We start from the raw sequence: 23,338 nt of genomic DNA, 5'->3' as shown, positions 1-23,338 counted from the left end.
GGTCACACAGTCCCTGGTGCATTTTGGGGTACGGGGCTTTAATCAAGGCTCCAATGGCAAATTCATTCTGCCTATTATCCTGGGTATTGAACCAGCAACCTTCCGATTAAAAGTACAACCCAGTTATTCCATCTCCAAGAAAGGATAGAAAATGTCGATTTACATTGTTAGTAATTAATTGCCAATTACTGGTGAGTGGGGGGGCTTGTCCCCTGATTTACCCCCCCCGGGAACATTCACACCCTCCCCCCATCTCACATACCAAAAGCTGATCTGCATTTTGAGGGTGGAAACACCCGTCTAAGGTGTCTGCGTGTATGTGTGGCAAGCGTGGGTATGGCCGGCCCGTTCCGAGTGTCCCATTGGACCATGCGGCAGCTAATTGCCGGCCGTTAGCCAATCAGGGAGTATCCTGCTCCGCTACTGGCAGGCTGGACCCCACACACCTACACTTTCACATCTACATGTGCCAGTTGAGCAGAAACCAGGGGGACGAGAGCACTGGAGACTAGTTCAGATTACTTTCGATTGCCCGGGGCTGACAGCTCACTCCATCACCTCGCTCATAAATCCAAAAGGGGAGAAGGATCGTTTCCAGTCAGCATTAATTCTGGCGGCTGGTGGAGCCTGAGAGCTTAATGTCTGTAAAACGGGGTTGATCGGTGCATCACTGTCTGCACTTTGAGGAGCTCTTGGACCTGAGTTTAAGGTGGCCACCACCTCTCTGCAAAACCACTGCATCTGGGGAAACTACCTGACCTGATGGAGATAGCAAGCTGCTTGAGCCAATAAATAAATACACTGATTCAGTTTTAACTGTAATACAGCGCCTCACACAGGCGAGAAGGAGGGTAGGCGGTACGGGGTCGAGACGGCCATTGATCACCAGCCTGCAAACAGCACAGACAGAGAAGCCCAGCTGACCATGATGAATAGGTCTCCCAGGAACCGGGAATTTGGTGTTTGTGATGAGGGACTGGGATAGAGCAAAAAATGTGGACTATCTGGGGGTCCCCGAGGACTGGGATTATAAACGCTGCCTTACTGGGAGTCTGCGACAAAAATGCCTAACATGTGGGTTGATAATCCCGGCAGTAAGGTGCTGTGATTGAGTTTTATTTCACATTCTCTGCATGCTGAGTGTTAAAGGAGACGTGTCCCCAGTTCATGCCAGCTAAATGATAAGGTCCTTTTTGCTTGGTAACCCTTCTGCCCCCTCCTTCCAGCACCAGTCTCTGGCACATGCATGAACATACAGGGATTCAAACAAACTCTCAAACGTTTTATGCAGCAGCTCTGCTGTCCTCGGCCTGCTCAAGCCACCGCACCGAGTCTCGGATTTTCAATCTGCTTTAAGAATTAAACTTAAATCGGTTTAAAAAATGAGGGAAATAATCTGCCAGCTCCATCCTTGGTGACACTGAGCCACTGCACCTGAACGTCTGGAGTCGAGATGAAGAACGGCTTGATTCCGGGCCCGGACTTCACGGATCAGTTTCTGGAAGCCGGATGGAGAATCCCAGAAACCAAATCCAAATCCAAAACTACAGTTATGGGTGATGGATTACAAGACAGTTAGACCCGCCTCCTCATCCTAAATTCTGTGATTTTTTTCCATTGTTTTCTTATCCTCCCCAAATGAGCACCCCAAATCCAGTCAGTCTCCGTCCACTTAGGGAGGGGAATTCAGTAACTCTCACAGTAAAACTAAAGGGTTTTTCCCTCTCCTCTTGGTAGACAGGCTGCTAAATGAGTGAGACATAAATCAGTGCTGAACTCCGTCAGCTTCACGGATGATCGGATTCGAACCTGTCCCAAGCCCCTGCAGCCGACCACAAATCTCAGGTTCTCCAGGAATGACCCGCCCCAGCCATCCGTTTTCCACATCACAGTCCATTACAGTCCATTTCAGCGGGAAGCGAGTCCTGATGTTACACAGGTGATGGACCTGTGTTAGCACCTCCTGCTGCCCCCCCCCCCCCCCCCGCCTGATCTACTCACTTCACCTGCACTCTGAGGGTCCGCCCACCGGTCCTCATGCAGACAGCCGCTTTCTCTGTAATTAATCCTCAAACGTTCAGCTCCCAAATTTCCCTTATCCTTCTCTCCCTTGCTTTCCCTCTGTCACTTTTCCCCTAATTCCACCCCCCATGCCTCCCTAAGTCCCCCCCCCCGCGACCTCCTCTTATTCACAGTGCAGACAGTCACGTTCTTCTCGTCTTAATCTTCCCCACTTCCTTAAATACTTCCCTTGCCACTCCCTCCATTAGCGAAGGATCGTCACTAATGCCTGTATCTCACAGCCCAGGGCTTACTCTATTCGCAGGGCTTTTCATTTCATCCAAAAAGCCCCCCAAAGGTGGCAGTGGACAGAAGGGTGTGTGCTGGGGAGAGGGGAGCTTATCTGGGGGTGCTGTTTGAATGAGATGAGAGGACATTTTGACAGACTACAGCTTTTTGGTCACAAGTCACTTCAAATCTCCTTCTCTAGCTCTTTTCCCATCTGTAGCCGTAAATCCTCTCCTCCCCTTTTTCACCCGCCATACTTTACCCTACTCACGTTTTTCCAGATCTGTCTTTTCTGCCACTTCACCGCACTTTGTCATCGGCAACTCGACGGACCACCTTCTTGCAGACTTTGCCGATAACGACTCAGACACTCCCACAGGGGAAATTAGCCACCTTGGAATGCTGTAATGTGTCCCTAGAATCACCACGGCAACACCAAAGCCCGCCAGGATGCAACAAAAGCAGTTAGGCTGTACAGTGGGCCGGTGCATCTACAGGCATTCGTGGACGTGGACGAGAACGGGATTTACTGGCGAGCAGTGGCAGACCGAGGTCTCGCCAGTGGCTACTTGCGATCCCCTCATCGTTACCTCGCAATCTCAGAACCTTGTAGATGAGCCGAACTTGGCCACCGCATAAAAACCTCATCATGCTTTACGGCGCTGGTGGTCCGTGCAGGGGATGAGTCACTAGGGGGAAATAAATTCAATAGTAGCAAAGCGGGGAGTTCAAAGAAGTTTCAAGGCCCCCGCTCCATAAAAAATGGTAGATCCTGTCATCGGGTCCGTGTCCACGTCCGATCCATCCTCCGGGGAGGACGTCCAATTTGAGTTATTCCGAGACTCCCTAACGTATCTCTGGAGACAAGGTGTCTACAGCGACCGTAAAGCTCTGATTTACTGCTCCTCAGTGGGAGACGATCCAGGGCCATGTCTTCAGAACCAGAACCCAATAAACCTTCCCCCCCCATTTCTCCTGACCCAACCAGCCATATTCTGACTCTTGCCTTGCCTCTGGTCACAGTAGAGCTTCCACATCAGGGTAGGGAACCCCCCCCCCCCCCATGCTTGAGACGTGTCGTCCGGACCTCTTGTATAACACAGTAATCCTAAATGTCAGGCACGCAGGCTGAAAATGCCGAAAACATCCAGGGGTACTGGAATGGCGATGGGAAAAGCAGAGCTTCACTTGGAGTATGACTGGGTACAAAAAAAGTAAGAAACACCAAAAATGAAAAAAAGCCACAGCTAGAAAAAATTAAACAAAAAAACTAAATTCTCCTGGAGCTGGAAAGTGCTGCATTGGCCGCTCTCGAGCTGGGCTGCGATTCACGGGTGTTCCTGACATGCAAACTTTTCCATGGCTGTGTCCGAGCTGAGCCCCCAAACAGCCGCAGTACTGGATTTTTCGGGACGTCCTTCCAAGTGGCTGGCAGGGGCACCAATCCAGTTCGGATGCCACTGATGAGTCACCACAAGCAGCAGGAGGGAGCTGAGCTTCCCAGTCTCACTGCTCAGCTCACTCTTCCCGAAGTCTCACTGCTCAGCTCACTCTTCCCGAAGTCTCACTGCTCAGCTCACTCTTCCCAGAGTCTCACTGCTCAGCTCACTCTTCCCAGAGTTTCACTGCTCAGCTCACTCTTCCCGGGGTCCAACTACTCAGTTCATTCTTCTCGGAGTCTCACTACTCAGCTCACTCTTCTCGGGGTCTCACTACTCAGCTCACTCTTCTCGGGGTCTCACTATTCAGCTCACTCTTCTCGGGGTCTCACTACTCAGCTCACTCTTCTCGGGGGTCTCACTACTCAGCTCACTCTTCCCAGGGTCTAAGTGCTCATTTCACTCTCACTTTACTTTCATCCACCTTGTTTAATTTTTACTGATCATCTACCAGGTCCTGGAAGCCACAGTATCTCCTAGAGGCACGACTCCAATATGGCCATTTATAGTTTCATCATGGTCTGAACCTGTCAGATGATCCCCCTCTCTATCTTCAGATTTTCGCTTACTGGTCATTGCCACTCAGAGTAACTCTCCACAATCTTCTCCTTTGATCTTAGAACATTCTGTCTCTCTCCTTCCATTACTGCCACCTTCTGGCCCGCTTCAACACAGCAGTATCCATGAAGTGGAGCTCATCGCTTCTCAGATCCTAAACCTTGCAGTAGACCCCAGGGCACTCTGTGCCCCATATATTGCATGTTCGTCTAGCCTTCTGTCTTTCACTGTCTTCCAGTGTCATCCACTGTCTTCAAAGATCTCCAGTCTGAGAAAAGGATTATTCCCTTTTTTGTTTAATAGAGGCTGCTTGTAGTCAGTACAGAGGAAATAAGGACGACCTCCAAACACTGAAACAGGAACGAGGCTGATTATCTTCTCCATGATTGGCTGGCATGGAATGTCACTCAAGAAACTGAATTAAGGTGACAAAGATGGTGACTGAACTAAACCTGAATTGTTGAGAAAAATTTAACTCCAAAGAGAAGAGAGTCCATCTCAAAACATGGGATAAAAAAATCCAGTCGGCCGGATGTTGCATTGTGTGAAATACTGTAAGGCGCTGTGTCGTAAAATGTAACAGAGACAGAGAACCTAGCAGCAATGTGCTAAATTACGCCTTTTTCTCTTCCATCTGGCACAGAAAACTGTTGTCTTGTGAACTGGATACCAAGGGCTTAACAATCTGAAACAAAGCTGGCTTTGGCAGAGTGGCTGCCAGCATTTGTCAGTCCTTCAAGGTCACATTTAATCATAGCTTTTGTACAGTTTCCCTTTTTTTTGGGGGGGGGGGGCACTTTGAGAAAAACTAACATAAACATGCTACTGAAAGATAAAGCGTAACAAATGCAGGGGGGCTGAAGGCAGGGGGGGAAGCACACGTGTCTCATTTCAACAATCTGGCAATCATTCGAGTCGCTCTCTCTCTCTTTTTTGCCTGATTCCTCCAAACCTCCGGAGTTTTTAAGACTTCATTGCTTCTTCGGAAGAAGGCCATCCTTCTGTGTGAGCACAGAATGGGAGCTACGCCCTCGGTCTTATGCATCCCTGTGCGTACCTCTCCGGCCCCCGCCCTTCCTCTCTCCCTCCCTCCATCCATCCATCTGCCTCCCGGAATGTTCTGGCATCCCGTTTCTCAGCACCCACCCCTCGTCCCACCTCTCCTTCTCGCCACCAGCAAATTCCCTCCTGATTTGTAATTTAAATTCACTGACAGGCTGTGTCACAGAAAATGGTGACAGATTATCATCCGAGGAGGAATTCGGCCCTGACGAGGTCGTCTGCCCAACCGCTCACTTTTGTCTGTCTTTGGTTTTGTGGCGATTCATCTTCCTCGGACCCACTGCCGCCACGTCTGTGATTTACAGCCTACATCCCACTCCCACACTGGAGAGGGAGCCCTAAACTACAGCCCGGTCAGCCCTTCCTATCTCTCATGGTGAAATCCGCCCCCCAAAGCCTCCCTGCCCCCCCCCCCCACCTCACTCAGTACTACTTTCACAAAAGTGAAAGTAAAACACCTGTTTGCTGAAGACACTGGAGATGATGGCAAGTGCTACTATTGTTAATGTTATGTAATCCCACCCCCACCCAGTGTTAATGTTATTAATGTTATGTAACCCTACCCCCCTCCCCACCACCTCCTGTCCTGATTGGTCATTTTCACCCAGGCAGAGGAGGGTAGATCATGGCCCCCCCCCCAGCCTCATCACCAAAGCAGTGGGACTGACGCTGTTAGTCTACCTACTTCTTGACATACATGAGGGCAGCATGAGGCTCAGGAGGTCTGGTAACTGTAATATTCGCTGGTCTTCCGCAACGTCACGCTGGCCATTGCAATGGCCATCATCTCCCTTATCTGGTCAACTACTTACACTACAAATGACGTATTTTCATTCCCTTGGAGAATTTCCATCAAAGAAAGAAAATCTGAGCCTAGACTCAACGTTCTGTCATTGTCCCTGGCACTTATCTCCCAATTATGGGGTGTCTGCTGAGTGAATCGGGGAAGGCAGTTATACCTGGAACGAGGCTCATGTTTTAGCAGGTGGGCTGGATCACTGCCGCTATCTGCCCGGCTCCTCATTAGCAGGCCTGCTTATACTGAGCCCTAGTTATTCAGGAATTTAATACTCTGAGTCAAAGCTGGCAAATCCAGGCTGCTGGATGACTGGAAGGGGATAACTGCTCTATTCCGGTGACAAAGACAAAGAGGCCTAGACCTCTTAAAGGGAAAAAACACTTCTGAACTTATTTTAGAGAAATCATTTTTTAAGAAACAATCTAATAAATACGAGAATTTCCCTCTGTGGCCATGAAGTTCATCTAATCTAATCCATCCATCCATTTTCTGTAACTGCTTGTACTAATCAGGCTTGTGCGCACCTACATACAATTTGGTAACTGCAAACAACCTCAACATGTTTGTTGATTGGGGGGGTGGGGGGGGGGGGAAGAGACCAGAGTAGCCACAACTCCACACTTATGGAGCCATGACAGGGACTCCAACCTTGGTCCCAGAGGTGTGAGGTCAGTGCTCAAAACTACCACCCATAATCTAATCTAATCTAATCTAATCTAATCTAATCTAATCTAATCTAATCTAATCTAATCTAATCTAAATATCAGAAATGATATTATTTATATTTAACTGATCAGATGAAACTGCAATACTATAAACATGATGTTACATGTCAATAATTATATTAGATATAATTATCGCTGCATTTATCATTGATAATTTAAGAATCAAGTGACGCATTGCGTTTCTTGTTTTCCATTTATTTAATAGGACAGTCTGCAGGAAGTATGCACATAAGACTGCCCTTATACTGTGCACAGCACCACACATGACCGCAAATGCCTGAAACTTGCGAGCCAGGTGACTGCAGGACACCCTAATGTGCTGTTTTATTTTTCTGCATTATGTGTTTCAGATTAATAATTATAACCTTGCTATGTGAATATGAAAGAACTCCTTCAGAGAGCACAAAGTGAAGCCTGTTATTTTAAAGTCACTCAGCTTGCAGTGAAAGATCTGGAAGGTCTGTATATTTTCCAGGAACCACTCACTAAAGTCCCTCCCAGCGTGCATTACTGTACCTCTGAGACTTCACAAGAGCTACTATTTCCAGCAAGCAACAAATTCACATAACTGTGGTCTGGTCTGGTCAAAATGTCTCAAAAAGCTGTTCGAATTTCAGTAAATCATTGCCCGGCATTGACGTCCACGCTCCACCACTTAATCACGTCCATCAGCCCCAGAATCCCCCCGTTTCCACCCCCAGTTATGCTCCTCACCTCCCTGCTCGCACAGCTGCTGGGCCAGGACGTCCTTGAAGATGATCTGCCCACGGTGCGTGGCCGTCGCCCTGGATGACAGACGGGGACACGGAGAGACGATGAGGGAGTGATGCGCGAGCGTGGGGATGACGGCACTGTCAGGGCAGCCCACAGCCCCCTCGCCCTCGGTCGTGGCTGCCTTTGAGACGTAGCGACGTCGAAATCGTCCCCAACACAGTTTCAGAGTAAGGAAGGCCACACAAAATCACACCAACAGGACTGAACAGTCATGCTTGCTCAAAAACATTCTTTCACAGCACATTACAATATAACACAAATCAAAGCTTAAAACCCCTACAGCAAAACAATACTGGGTTTTATCATAAACAATAAAGACAGCCTTCCACCTATCTTTAATCCCCTTCTACAAGGCCATCAGTAAATTACTTTTACGGACTGAATATAATCCCCATTCCCCGTGTTGGGGTCTGTAGTATCCTCTATTAAGGGCAGGCCACAACTCAGCCTTATGAGTTCAGCACATACTCGCATGCCTTCTAATTAGGGTACTGAGTGAAGAATAATGGTCTATGACCTTCAGAAATTCCTAGCGGGCAGAGACTGTCGGAGGAGGGAGTCCACTTTAAAAAAGGGAACAGAAAAGCTGCGCAAAGTCTGATCAGACTTAAACATCCGGTGCCAAAGAGCGACACCTGGATCCCTGTGGGCCGGCTGGATGAACTCAGAATTTAACACAGGTGTCAGCAGAGTTCTGCCTCGCAATATGGTCTGGACCCGTGTGCTTTCAGGTCGTGGCTCCTGCTGGTTAACAAGTTCCCGCGCGTGTAAAGGTGGCAGGCGACAACACTGAGCGCCAAGCACTAACTTGTTCCCCGTTATTGCCAGTCACAAGCAAAGCTTGTACGTTATGTGCAGGTTGAGAATCTTACAGGCGCACGCACCCACCTGCAAATGCAATCACGCATACTTACAGGCACATAATGCCAAAGATCCCCCCTCTGCCCACCAGCTGGCATTTTCCTCAGAGCATCTGGATCCAGGTATTCGAGGCAGACCCTCGAGGCAGACCGCCGAGACAGACCCTCAAGGCAGACCGCCGAGACAGACCCTCAAGGCAGACCGCCGAGGCAGACCCTCGAGGCAGACCCTCAAGGCAGACCCTCGAGGCAGACCGCCGAGGCAGACCCTCGAGGCAGACCCTCGAGGCAGACTGCCGAGGCAGACCCTCAAGGCAGACCGCCAAGGCAGACCGCCGAGGCAGACCCTCAAGGCAGACCGCCGAGGCAGACCCTCAAGGCAGACCGCCGAGGCAGACTGCCGAGGCAGACCGCCGAGGCAGACCCTTGAGGCAGACCGCCGAGGCAGACCCTCGAGGCAGACCGCCGAGGCAGCACTTAATGAGAATGAAGTACCAGCAGCTACAGCGGGAGTCAAACCCAAGGCACATTCTGCCCTGTAAGCGACAGCGGGATGGAGCAAAGCTACCAACTCTGGAACATCCCATCAAAGGAATACATCTGGGGGGTCAGTAGGGCATTGTGGCTCATCTCAAGGCACCGGGAGGGGGGTCCATTGCATCAGAGAAAATGTCGAAGGTGAGCTGCGTTACTAAGACCCCCACTTCAGCCTAAAAACAATGACCATAGCACTGGGAAGAATGAGGCAGAATTCCTCAAAATGGGACTTAATGTGTCTTTAAAAGCTTGGACTGAACACGCAGCGAGTCATGAAAATATTCAAAGCGAGCCTTCAGAAAACAGGAGACTCATATGAAAATGTTTCGTATCCCCTGACAGATGTTGTGTGAAAAGGTAACCAAGCGAAGCGTTCTTACCAGGAATCAGATTCAGCTCCTCACTAAAGGTCATGTGTTGTAAACGAGTCGAACCAAATCTGCACGCCATCAAACGACGACCATCTAAAGACGTGCGAAGCCGAGACACCACAGCTGTCAATTTCTGTTTGCATTAGAAAATATCACGACAAACTACCTGCGGTGAGATGCCACCCCTCACACAATCTAGGGGGAATCTTCTGGTGACTGTGGCTGCAGGCTGCCGTGACCCTATACGCTTTGAGACTGATGAGTATGTTAAATTCCCCAGATGTCAGAGAACATCACGTTGAACGTGATGCAGAGCGTGTGAAATGGTCCATCCAGCTCAAAATGCACCTGTCCACTGTGGTGCCAGGGTGGTTAACTATGGTGAATCATGGTAAACGGGGAAAAGCACATGTAACAAGTAATTAAAATTTATAACAAATAGAAACAACATCCAGATTTTTCCCACTTAGTCATGCTGGGCAGAGCTGAACTTCTTCAGAATTTGGATGAATGGTCCCAGAACCCCCCACACACAGCCATTGGCTTTTATGAGTTTCAAGGCATTTAAAATGCATCTCATGAATATTTAAACCCATAGCCATAAATTAAATTAACTACCTTGTGTGCAGCACCTGAAGAAGTGAGCATTGGGTGGGGGGGGGGGGGGTATGGGGTTCATAATTACACTCATATTTCAGACCTGGTTAATGGCTAATTTGGGTTTGGTATTTGTGAATAAAACATGACGCTTACTGCAGCCGGGAGGCGGTGCAGGAACAGGGCACATAAGGTTCTGCTAAACAGAGTCTGGGGCTCCGTGAGTACAGGGACCTCACGGCATCAGAATACGCACACGCACACACAGACACACGCACTGCAATGCCAAAGAAGGTGTGAAATCACCACCAAGAAATATTCAGATTAAACTAAATCAGCTAAAAGTATCGCCCAGTTTATTAATTCGCTAATTATATAGCGCGCTGTAGGGGTGTAAAATATTAAGGGCTTCGGGACAGGAACATAAAACGCACTTTGAACTAGCGCCTGCAGAAACCGCCTCACACCCGGAGATGAAAGCCTGGACCAGTGCTCTGCAGACACCAGTTTTTCCACTTCTATGCTATTTATTGAAAACCTGCTGTTCAGAAGAACAGGGATTTATTTTACATGCGCGTGTAGAAAGGTCCGCCGCGATCGCTTCGGCAAACCGTAAGTAATCAGCACAGTGGTGGGGGGAGGTCCGGCCCCGGAGGAGGTGCACTGAACAAAGCGGGGAGAGGCTGTCACTGCGACGTGTCTCATTGTCAGGCTTAAATAACTCTATCAGCAGGTAGAAAGCCAACTGTTTGTCTGGTTTCTTATAAAATTTGCGAGCACTCTGGCATATCTACACACTAACACACAAACAAACATCCAGAAGTCTTCCTCTTTTCCTGCGCACACTCCCAGTGTCCTCACCCCCATGCACCCACTCGGGGGCGCTATCCCTGAAGACCATATTTGAATTCTTTTGTTCCCAGTTAAAAACCCATTTACTACACACAATCTCCCAGCTGCCTCAGTCATGATTAACAGACTGATTTTCAAAAAGCACCCCTGCCAAACTCATTTGCGAGTTTGCCCTGACTTCGGTGTGATGGGAAATGCAAAGTCGTAGTTATCTATTTAATTCCATCTCATTCAGAAAACGCTGATGCTGGCTGTGACTGTTTTGGACCACTGTGATATAGAACAACATGGTACGGTTACAGTAAAACCATGTGTTAGATCAACTGATCTAGTAAAAGGAATCGAGGTCATATTAGGGCCAGTGGAAGAGCTTTGACAAACCAGGAGGTTTGCTGAATGAACAGCCAAGCAGCCTGAGCTTCGGTAGCGAATTTCACGCCCGTAGGACGCAGGTCAGAAGCCCTTTAATGTGACTGCAATCAATTGCTCAGTTAATAATGCATATATACAATAATAATAAGCTAAAGGGGAGGTTAAGCTCAGCTTGATGTATCAGAGTGGAATACTTCCTATTTCCTTATATAACTTGGGCTGAAGTATAATTAATAAATGAGATAAAATACTCTTAAATGTAAATGTCATAAAACATTCAAGTGTAAATGCCATAAAACACTGGTAAGTGTCTATTTCTAATGTGAGATGGATAAGATGTATAAGACCACGAGATCACAAAGGCAGAGCTGAGATCTGCAGCACATGTGCTCCTACAGAGAAACTGACATTCCCACAGTCAGGCCACATGTAGATATTCCCACCAATGGCCATTCCCACATATGACCACTCCCACCAATGGCCATTCCCACATATGACCACTCCCACCAATGGCCATTCCCACATATGACCACTCCAACAAATCGGGCTTTTCTACTTTCAGCAATGCCAGGACATTTCATTTCCTTTCATTAAAACCCCCACAATAAGTGCTTAAAGGTCGAAATAAATCACATTCAATTTCAGCATGCAATTACTACCTTGACCTCACCCTTTCCAAAAGTGACATTAACATGCAAGGCGTATTTATTCCTTCCTCCACCCTGACTGTCCAATCAGGAGAGACTGAGCTAGTGCAGGGCATTGTGGGTGAAACAAAGGAACTGCCCTGCCTCATGGCGGCTGCCCACTAAAACAACGCGAGAGGTAGATGGATGGCAGAATGCAGGAGAAGGCCAAAGGCATGGCGCTAAAGATGTAAAAGGTGTCGCCAAACCCTAGAGCCATCTACATTAAAAGCAGACAGGCCAGGCGGGAGCAGGTCAGTGCTCTGGGCGACCAGCTGTATATTTCTGCAGCAGGACCATAAAAAAACGGAGGGTGGAAAGAAGCGTCCGTGTTTTTTAGTGACGGCTCATAAGAAAAGAGGAGTGAGGTCGTGACAGGGAGCCAGGGACACCGCAAGCTGACAGCTTTATGACACAGCGAGTCCACTGCTGGCCCAGAAGACAGTTATCAAGCTGAGCGATAATCAAGCAAAACCAGAGGACATGGGGGACAGCTTCTGTCCCTCACCAACAGTAACGCGTCTGCTAATAACAGACATTCTGCACGTTGGTCACCTGGGACCCTATAATGTTTCACAGCATCACTCGCGTTTACTTACACTAACGGTTTATTGGTTTCACCCTTTATTCTAGGCCATGCTTTCTTCAGTTGTGTTAAAACAATTCATGTGTACATTTGTTCTGAAATAATCTTGCATATTATATGCTTAACATACTGGGCCAGTAAAGATCTTTCTGATTCGGATTCGGTTCTAGACAGGTTGAGAGATGTCCTGTTAAATTAGGTCCTGATTGGGTTGTGGCCCAAATGGAAGCACCAGAGGGCTAGACAGAAGGGGCGGCAAACTCATCTTATCCACCCCAGCCTCAGGACTCACAGACGGTCTACATTTGTGGACCGTCTGTGGGTCCCCGAGGACCAGATTGGGAACCTTTGCTTTAGGATATTAAGTGAAGCTCCTGACTGTAGGAGAGGAGAGGAGCCGGTTATATCCAGCAGGCAGGTGCCGATGGGTCCCTCCCTGCGGCCGCCCCCAGCGATCAGCGTGGAGCCAGTCTGTCAGAGTGGCGTGCAGGACCGCACAAGCAGATGGTCCTCAAATTACAGCTGGCGGTAATTACAGACCGTCGGCGATCCTTTTCAATTACAGCCGGCAGCATAAACGCCGCACTCTAGGCTCACTGCCGGCGCAGGTTTTATTCTGTAAGTGACTCTCGTCTGTGCTGATGTGTCAAAGGGGGATTCAGCTCCTCTCGCCTAGTGGGGGGGTTTGCTTTCAGAGACGGGCATGGTTGCTGTAATTAAAGCCATTTCCCCAGCAACAGATGCCTCTTCTCTCCATGGGGGGGGGGGGCATGGAGCATAAACCATTATAATCAATGCGCTTTTCGTTTGCATTTATTTATCTTCAGACTCTGAGTGCACAGTCACCCCCACCCCCATCCCCCCCACTCTCGCTGTCTCACACATGCACACAGATTGTGTGTTTACATACAGCACCTCTGTGGGAATTGAAACAGACACACTAGGTATCGCCGTGTGGCAGGATGATCACAGACACACGCTCTGCAGGTGGAGCGGCTTCCCCGACAATAAAATTTGCAGAGCTGGGAGGGAGGATCGAACACTTGTTTCAGATTAAATTGTACTTCAGTCCAGATGCAGACTGGGGTCCGACAGTTAGGGAGACACAGAAACTACGTTACCCTCATTCACTCTATCTGAAAGTGTGAAATGAAAAAGACTGACTCACGCTGGTATTTAATTACACTAATTGTTAGCCAACTAACACAATCATGAAAAAAACTCAAATCAGACTCCTTTAACGAAGTTTAGTAACGGACACAAATTTAAAAATGTCAGCTTAAACCGAAATCACTGTTTAGTGAGCAAATATGTCTCAGTCATGCAAAATCTTACGTTATATTAATTCACATTTTCTGGGCAATAAGCATTGCCTCTGTTCTGTTCATCTGTCCATAGAGCAAGTCCTTAAAGTGACACACGGCAAACGTGCATGACAGCAGTCAGACACTCCATCCCCCTGTCAGAGCACCGGAACACCGCTCTGCATGCTGGGAAGTGTGACAGGCTGTGTCTGACAGGGGTGTCCAGATGGGAGCCCTGAACTGTGGAGGTCACACACTGTCCCCAAGATGCGGTGACAAGACGTGTCCCAGGAGCACAGACAACTCCGACAAAAACGGGGATGTATAAAGTGGGGAGGAGAATCCAACAGAGAAGCAGAGATTTACCTCCCTGCCATTTGCTACCCGTCTTGGAGTCCCGTGATTGGCTAAATAACTATTTGATTGGTTGATCGATATTATTCGAAATAACACTCATATTTGCAATATCCAGATGATTTCTATTCCAGAATCTTCCAGTTTTGGAAAACAGTACAAAAAAAAAAAATAAAACCATAAAAACATCCCCTCATGTCACATGATGACTGGACCCTGCAGTGTGAAGGAGCCCTGACTGCCAGAGAGCAAAGCCACACCCACGCTGTACCCTAACTAATCCCAGATGGATGCCTGCCCTGTTGCTTGCCCCCCGGTGTTCCACGCCAGCCCTCCTGGGCCTGCTGAATCAACAGTTGATAATTGTATTTTGACAGATTGGATTCGGTGCACCTGTAAATCACAGAGAAACAGCACAGCAGGAGGTAGACACTGTGGGCTTTAGGGGAGGAAACATAGGGGGACACAGGGGCTGAGAAACAGGCAAAAAATGTGATGTGAGGGAGGAGACATGGGTGTGGGCATCAGAACACGGAGGCTTGGAGGCCGAGACACTGAGGCACAGGGGTGGAGATGGTGAGGCACAGGGCGGGGACTCAGAGGCCTGGGGGGGCGGAGACGGTGAGGCACAGGGCGGGGACACAGAGGCCTGGGGGGGCGGAGACAGTGAGGCACAGGGCGGGGACACAGAGGCCTGGGGGGGGCGGAGACAGTGAGGCACAGGGCGGGGACACAGAGGCCTGGGGGGGGCGGAGAGGGTGAGGCACAGGGCGGGGACACAGAGGCCTGGGGGGGCGGAGACGGTGAGGCACAGGGCGGGGACACAGAGGCCTGGGGGGGGCGGAGACGGTGAGGCACAGGGCGGGGACACAGAGGCCTGGGGGGGGGCGAAGACGGCGAGGCACAGGGCGGGGACTCAGAGGCCTGGGGGGGGCGGAGACGGTGAGGCACAGGGCGGGGACACAGAGGCCTGGGGGGGGCGAAGACGGTGAGGCACAGGGCGGGGACACAGAGGCCTGGGGGGGGCGAAGACGGTGAGGCACAGGGCGGGGACACAGAGGCCTGGGGGGCGAAGACGGTGAGGCACAGGGCGGGGACACAGAGGCCTGGGGGGGCGAAGACGGTGAGGCACAGGGCGGGGACACAGAGGCCTGGGGGGCGAAGACGGTGAGGCACAGGGCGGGGACACAGAGGCCTGGGGGGCGGAGAGGGCGAGGCACAGGGCGGGGACTCAGAGGCCTGGGGGGGCGGAGACGGTGAGGCACAGGGCGGGGACACAGAGGCCTGGGGGGGCGAAGACGGTGAGGCACAGGGCGGGGACACAGAGGCCTGGGGGGGGCAGAGACGGTGAGGCACAGGGCGGGGACACAGAGGCCTGGGGGGGCGAAGACGGTGAGGCACAGGGCGGGGACACAGAGGCCTGGGGGGCGGAGAGGGCGAGGCACAGGGCGGGGACTCAGAGGCCTGGGGGGGCGGAGACGGTGAGGCACAGGGCGGGGACACAGAGGCCTGGGGGGGCGAAGACGGTGAGGCACAGGGCGGGGACACAGAGGCCAGGGGGGCGGAGACAGTGAGGCACAGGGCGGGGACTCAGAGGCCAGGGGGGCGGAGACAGTGAGGCACAGGGCGGGGACACAGAGGCCTGGGGGGGGGCGGAGACGGTGAGGCACAGGGCGGGGACACAGAGGCCTGGGGGGGCGGAGACGGTGAGGCACAGGGCGGGGACACAGAGGCCTGGGGGGGCGGAGACGGTGAGGCACAGGGCGGGGACACAGAGGCCTGGGGGGCGAAGACGGTGAGGCACAGGGCGGGGACACAGAGGCCTGGGGGGGCGAAGACGGTGAGGCACAGGGCGGGGACACAGAGGCCTGGGGGGGGCGAAGACGGTGAGGCACAGGGCGGGGACACAGAGGCCTGGGGGGCGAAGACGGTGAGGCACAGGGCGGGGACACAGAGGCCTGGGGGGGGCGAAGACGGTGAGGCACAGGGCGGGGACACAGAGGCCTGGGGGGCGAAGACGGTGAGGCACAGGGCGGGGACACAGAGGCCTGGGGGGGCGGAGACGGTGAGGCACAGGGCGGGGACACAGAGGCCTGGGGGGGCGGAGACGGTGAGGCACAGGGCGGGGACACAGAGGCCTGGGGGGCGAAGACGGTGAGGCACAGGGCGGGGACACAGAGGCCTGGGGGGGCGAAGACGGTGAGGCACAGGGCGGGGACACAGAGGCCTGGGGGGCGAAGACGGTGAGGCACAGGGCGGGGACACAGAGGCCTGGGGGGCGAAGACGGTGAGGCACAGGGCGGGGACTCAGAGGCCTGGGGGGCGAAGACGGTGAGGCACAGGGCGGGGACACAGAGGCCGGGGGGGGCGAAGACGGTGAGGCACAGGGCGGGGACACAGAGGCCTGGGGGGGCGAAGACGGTGAGGCACAGGGCGGGGACACAGAGGCCGGGGGGGGCGAAGACGGTGAGGCACAGGGCGGGGACACAGAGGCCTGGGGGGCGAAGACAGTGAGGCACAGGGCGGGGACACAGAGGCCTGGGGGGGCGGAGACGGTGAGGCACAGGGCGGGGACACAGAGGCCAGGGGGGCGAAGACGGTGAGGCACAGGGCGGGGACACAGAGGCCTGGGGGGCGAAGACAGTGAGGCACAGGGCGGGGACACAGAGGCCTGGGGGGGCGGAGACGGTGAGGCACAGGGCGGGGACTCAGAGGCCTGGGGGGGCGGAGACGGTGAGGCACAGGGCGGGGACACAGAGGCCAGGGGGGCGAAGACGGTGAGGCACAGGGCGGGGACACAGAGGCCTGGGGGGGCGGAGACGGTGAGGCACAGGGCGGGGACACAGAGGCCTGGGGGGCGAAGACAGTGAGGCACAGGGCGGGGACACAGAGGCCTGGGGGGGCGGAGACGGTGAGGCACAGGGCGGGGACACAGAGGCCAGGGGGGCGAAGACGGTGAGGCACAGGGCGGGGACACAGAGGCCTGGGGGGGCGGAGACGGTGAGGCACAGGGCGGGGACACAGAGGCCTGGGGGGCGAAGACGGTGAGGCACAGGGCGGGGACACAGAGGCCTGGGGGGGGCGGAGACGGTGAGGCACAGGGCGGGGACACAGAGGCCTGGGGGGGCGGAGACGGTGAGGCACAGGGCGGGGACACAGAGGCCTGAGGGGGGCGGAGAGGGTGAGGCACAGGGCGGGGACACAGAGGCCTGGGGGGGGCGGAGACAGTGAGGCACAGGGCGGGGACACAGAGGCCTGGGTGGGGCAGAGACGGTGAGGCAGTACCAGTTCATAAGGCAGACAGAGCCCCCTCATCCTACCCCATCACAACACAGCTGCAACACATGCCTCATTTAATGAGGCTGTTTTTAGGGGAAAACTTGTATCTGGTGCAGCGCACCTCCCCTCCCTGTCCACTAGGGGGCAGTAACTTTGGGGACATGCAACCATCCAGTACTTTGCCTTCCCGGCACCTTCTTCACTGAGACTGCCTCCCAGGGAAAGGACCAGGATACAGGACACCCTCCCACCCAGTCTCAGTATCCTTCCTGTCCCCAGCAAGGGAAGGGACTGAGGTTGTATGTCCTGCAGGACATCCCACTGGGACAGCAAGGAAGTCCAAAAATATTAGAGGAAGAACAGATGTGAAATACTGACCGCTTTCATGGAGGCTCCCCAGTCCATTTCCTCCAGCACCTTTCAGCGAGCCATTCATAAAAGGCACACAGACATGCAGCCAGGCCGGCGTGGCATTGGGGGGGACTCACAGGAAGTTGATGCAGCCGGTGCCGGGTGGGGGGGCGATCCACACAAAGCTGAGGCTGGTAGAAGGTTGATGACCAACATGAGAGACCAGGACGCTGCACACGAACTGGGAGCCAAACTGGGAGCCGAACTGGCCCTCTGGCAGCACCCCTGGGGCTGAGACAGGAGGTGGGACCACAACAGGCAAATCAAGCAATCAATTAATAAATTAACCAAAGATCAATTTACCAAACAACATTGCAGGTCATTTAGAGAAACTTAATACAATTTGTATTATTTTGTGTAAAGATGTACATAAAATGTAACAGAAAAAAAATGAAATATAAAACATTATACACTCAAAATACCATTCAAATATATCCATGCAACTACATATACAATACACGGATTTGCGGGGTGGGGGGGTTCACCCTAGGCAGCAAAGGGAAGAAGGCAGGGGACACCCTGGATAGGATGCCAGTCCATTACAGGGCAGGCAACACCCTGGACGGGATGCCAGTCCATCACAGGGCACAAACACACATACACTGTATAGGCAATATTATGACACGAATTAGCCTGATTGCATGTCTTTGGACTGGGGACGAAAACCCACACAACACAAGGAAAACATGCAAACCACACACACAGCAGTGCCAGGGAGTGAACCCCCAACCTTGTAGGTGTGAGTCAATAGCTCTACCTGCTAAATGCAATGCTGTCATATGTAAAGATATATAGGTACAGAGTGACGACACCCCCGGCTAGCGCTAGGTGTCTAAGGCCTGCCCACTCCTCTCTCACAGTATTTTTATGAATGGAAGTGTGTTCAGTCTGAGTAAAAACCAAAGACACGGCAATTGGTATATCTGCAGTGGGATTGGACCTGAAGAGCTCCTGAATGCAGACGGCAGCCAATCGGAGAAGACCTTCCAGGGATCAATGGGAGTCATTGATCAGGCCTAGAAGCCAGCCTTTTACAGAAACTATGCTTTACGTTAAAATATTATCTTCAGGTTCTCTTCTTTTTCATACTGACCAATCTGGATAATTACAGCACTTAAACATGTTAATGGCAGTAAGACTGCACATCATAATTATGACACAATCATAAGAAATTATGATGATATTAGACAACTGAACTCATTTGTTCCACATTAATGAATGTTAACCATTTGACTTTTTTATACAGTGGCATCTGGAACTACAAGTTCAAGTATATTTTAATTTGATACTTTAAGTACACAGAAGAACCTTGGAACTGGAATGCTTCTTAGCTCGACCAAGTCGGACATGAAACGGGCCTGTTGAATTTTTTTCGACAAGTACCTCGACCAAATCTTGGAATTCAATCATTCCTCCGAAAACTTGTATGGGTCGAGATGCGTTCACCTCCACCAACTCGCACCTCAACCGGGTTGGTCGAGAGAAATCAAACTGCAACTCGACTTAAAACTCGGAACACGACAAAACAAAACAGACCTGCTATAACCAGTACAGACTGGGACGTTGTCACGGACCCGGGTGGGTCTGGCACAAGGACGAGGCATGCTGCAGGCAGAAAGGTGGATGACCCACTGGCGACTCACAGGACAACAAGGGTTTAACAACAGAACTGCAAATGCGGGAAAACACTGCAAAACAAATTCAGAGCACGAGGGGTCAAAAGTAAAAGGGGATAAACAAAGACTAATTACTAATGAGTCAAGGCAAGAAGGTGCAGGTAGAACACAAATAACACAATATTCACCAACTGGCATACAGACATTCATACAATGAACCACTGGGGAACTGAACAGGGACTTAAATACAGAAACTAAACTGGGTAACGACTCAGCAGGAGTGAAACATGAAACAATTAACCAACAAGGGAGAACACATAAGGACTGATGCAAGAAAACAGGCAACGGATGAAACAAATTATTCACTCAAGGAAACTGGGAGATCACAGGGAAACTAAAACTGACAGAAACAAGGAAAAAGAATCTAATACTGGGGAAATAAGAAAGACAGGTAGATCATAACCAAGGCACAAAGCAAGAGACCAAAGCAGAAAACAAACCACAAAATCACAGGAACTAGAAATACTGATACCAATGAAACTCTAGGGAACAAAGTACAAAAAACAGAGGAGGCAGGACTCGAACACACACCACAGGGGTTAACAGGTAGCCACATGCGCAACTTGTTGAGCCGACAGGGAAGGCTGACAACAGGGAAGACAGGATGGCCAGCGACACCTGCTGGCCAAACGGGGAGGGCACAGGAAAAACTGGGACGGATGGGTGCCGACCCTGACAGATGCATTTCTGATAGACTGAAATGAAGGCAAACGGACCTACTGGGATGCTGATGCCTAAGAATCGCTCTCAGTGTCGCGGTACCTCTCAACAGAGTCCGACGTGCGAAACCTGTGTTCCTGTGTATGTCTGTATTTATACTGTATTTACTTACTTTTACTTCAGCAGAAACATCAATGGGATACATTTTACAAGAGGACATTTCTGCCTGTTAATTTCTACTTTTGCTCAGGTGAATTGTTTGAGTACATCCTCCACCACTGCTATAGACCCCCCCCAACGCTCACAGCAGCAGGGCTGACGACGGACACCTGATCGATTGCTCCACTTGGCTGTGATTGGCTCTGGCCAGGTGACTCGCCCAGCTTCTACTGCTGTACCAGGCATTCTGAAATGAATCAACGGGCCTGGGCAGAACAGTGGTGGGGCGGGTTGTTTAATGCACAGTGGAGGGCTGTAATCTGATGCTTGGAAGGGTTATTTCATTCCATCAGCAGGGAGCCCCCTATAGAAATGAATATTAATGTCCTCAGATGGAGTGTTATTCTTAATTTAACATAGCACATGGTGCTTGGTCCGAAACTGAGAGTGAAACACCCTGACCATGCACCCCAGGGGGGCCTATATGGCCTGCCCCGGTCACATGGTTAACCCCCCCCCCCACCACCACCACCTCTGCTCCAAGCTGGCCAGCTTGTATTTCCCCATAACATTGCCCACATAAAACAACATCAGCATCATTAAAGCATGTCTCTTCAGTCAGAGATGTGTTGAGAGACTGTGGGGCCCAGTCTATACCTAAACGCTACTCTACCTAACCCCTTTTAATAAAAGTTTTGGGAGAGGGAGGTTGGATCCAGGGGGTGTTTGATTCCAAGGGTATGTTCAGATGACGCGGGTACCATCTACACTGATGTCACTCTGTCTGAAGACGGTCAGGGCTACAGTGTGAACTTTATAGGGGGTTTGGTGTTTGGTTGGAAACTCTGGGTACGAGCACGTCCTCTTCCAACACACTGACAAGTCGTCTGGTGGAGAGGAAGGGCTTTGGAGTATTTAGTAAGCTGCAGGGCCTGGCAACATCATGCAGGCAGTTTCACAAACTTCCTAACTTTTCGGACTTGGGCAATTCTAGGACTTTTGCATGAGAGGCCAAAATTCAACCAATAATGTGTTTCGAAACGATGAGTGTCAGGGGAGGCTCTCACAATCACGGGTGTCTCTTTTGGGGGATCTCACAATCATAGGTGCCTTCACTACTTGCAGCATTAGTAAGACACACGTGCGACACAGACACAATCCAGTGAAGCAGGTCTGGGAACAGCCGACAAACCATTACCGCCGGCAACAGTCTTTGTATGATGAAACATCTCAGAAATGCATCAGAAGTGCTGATGACACTGCTGAATCTTGGAAAAACACAAATGCACGCACACACAAGCACAGAGACACACACGTACACGCACGCACACATGTTTGTATGCATATCTTTGTTGGGATTGTCTATTTATTTCTAGGGGAAAAACCCTAATCACAGCTATGACAACCTTAACCCCTACCTAACCATAAGGAACCAAACCAAATACAAGACTTGTTTTTAGTGTTTTGATTGTAGTTACAGATTTTTATAAAATCGAGTTTCCCCGGACTGAAAAAATGGTCCCCGCAGCATCAAAATAACAGGTTTTTAAATCACAAAGTGGGGTATTTGGACCCCATAATGTAAAATTAACATAACCCCCCCACCACACACACACACACACACACACACACACACTCCTCTTGTGGGCTCCCCAGTGGAGCTCCCACGTGGATATGGAACGTCAGGCCAGCTCCTAAAGAGCCTGGGGGTGCAGCATGTTCTCAGGAGCTCCGACGTGGATATGGAACGTCAGGCCAGCTCCTAAAGAGCCTGGGGGTGCAGCATGTTCTCAGGAGCTCCGACGTGGATATGGAACGTCAGGCCAGCTCCTAAAGAGCCTGGGGGTGCAGCATGTTCTCAGCGCATAACAGCCCCGCTCTGTCCTGGCACCGACACTGGGAGTCATCGCAGAATCTGCCAATCAAACTGCCATGGCAACTGAGAGACATCGCCATGGCGATGCAGGGGGTCCGTCAGGCAGTGCCAAGGGGAAGCTGTGCACCAAAGGCCGCGGAGACCGTTGCCAGCGGTGAGCCTGGGTAGGGGGGCGGGAAACGTTGTGGGAACCGGACCGAGGCGTTTGTCACATGAATGGAGGGTCGTCCCATTGGCCCTATAGGCACCTGGGGGTGTGGCCAGTGGGGGGGGGCTGTTGACATGTAAGGGGCCAGCAGAACCCGGCATCCCCGTTTACCACCAGAACAATCACTCCAAACTCCATAGCAACAACTGGCCATCCATCATCCATAAACTGTAATAAAAGGAAATGTGGGGACAGCGCTGACGGAGCTGGGAGAGGGGACAGCACTGTCACATGCAGTGCCCCAGTGACGGGGAACTCTCCTCGCATCACTGCTTGAAGGGGGGCAGTGAGGGTTTGCTTTCTTCAGATTGATCTTGCATATTCTGCACTGACCCTTCGGGTTCTGTGCTCCTTCTTACCAAGGTGAACGTGCCAAATTACAGCAGTCCCTGTTCAGAAACCCTCCAAGAAGACTGAGACTCCTGCTGTGACTGAGACTCCTGCTGTGACTGAGACTCCTGCTGTGACAGGGACTCCTGCTGTGACAGTCTTCGGTCATGTCTTCTCCAGTTATTGTTCAGGGAAGCATATTCCTTTGTGACACTGAATTCTTCAGGTTGTGAGCTCCAAGGAAGCCACTTCGCTTGGTGAATTGAGCACTTTAAGAGAACACAGTGCTGTAAGTGTTTGCTGACGATGCCTCTGCATATCAGCGAGCTCAAATTCTCCGCAGCGGTGTCCCTGTAATCCTGTAACGGAAGCTTCAGGAAGTAAACCTCCCAGCTGCTCGTGCGGATCCAAATCTGAGTACAGCAACGGCAACACCCTGGGAGCTTTTAAAATGGGGGGGGGCAGAGGTTGGATCCACTCCTGCTGTCACCTCCGCCCACACACACTTCTGCCCAGCTCAGTCTGACTTGCTGAGTTGCGCTTACTGATGGGCGACCTGCCATGGGTGATGTGG

The 23,338-nt window shown here is 51.5% G+C and overlaps 1 protein-coding gene across 1 annotated transcript in view; it reads right to left on the bottom strand.

Moving 5' to 3' along the window:
• The window catches only part of LOC125728350 (reelin-like), an 84,487-nt gene that overhangs the window by 36,805 nt on the left and 24,344 nt on the right, over window positions 1–23,338 (bottom strand). Inside the window, exons 3-4 of the mRNA XM_049005328.1 lie at window positions 17,933–18,086; window positions 7,587–7,657 (exon numbers count right to left, since the gene is read on the bottom strand). Of these exons, the coding sequence (XP_048861285.1) occupies window positions 7,587–7,657; window positions 17,933–18,086 (225 nt within the window). The remainder of the gene's footprint in view (window positions 1–7,586; window positions 7,658–17,932; window positions 18,087–23,338) is intronic.

Source organism: Brienomyrus brachyistius, unplaced genomic scaffold (assembly GCF_023856365.1).
Source record: "Brienomyrus brachyistius isolate T26 unplaced genomic scaffold, BBRACH_0.4 scaffold253, whole genome shotgun sequence".
In the NCBI taxonomy this organism is placed as follows: Eukaryota; Metazoa; Chordata; class Actinopteri; order Osteoglossiformes; family Mormyridae; genus Brienomyrus; species Brienomyrus brachyistius.
The sequence above is the reverse complement of the archived record's forward strand: the minus strand, read 5'-3'. Positions and strand labels throughout refer to the sequence as shown.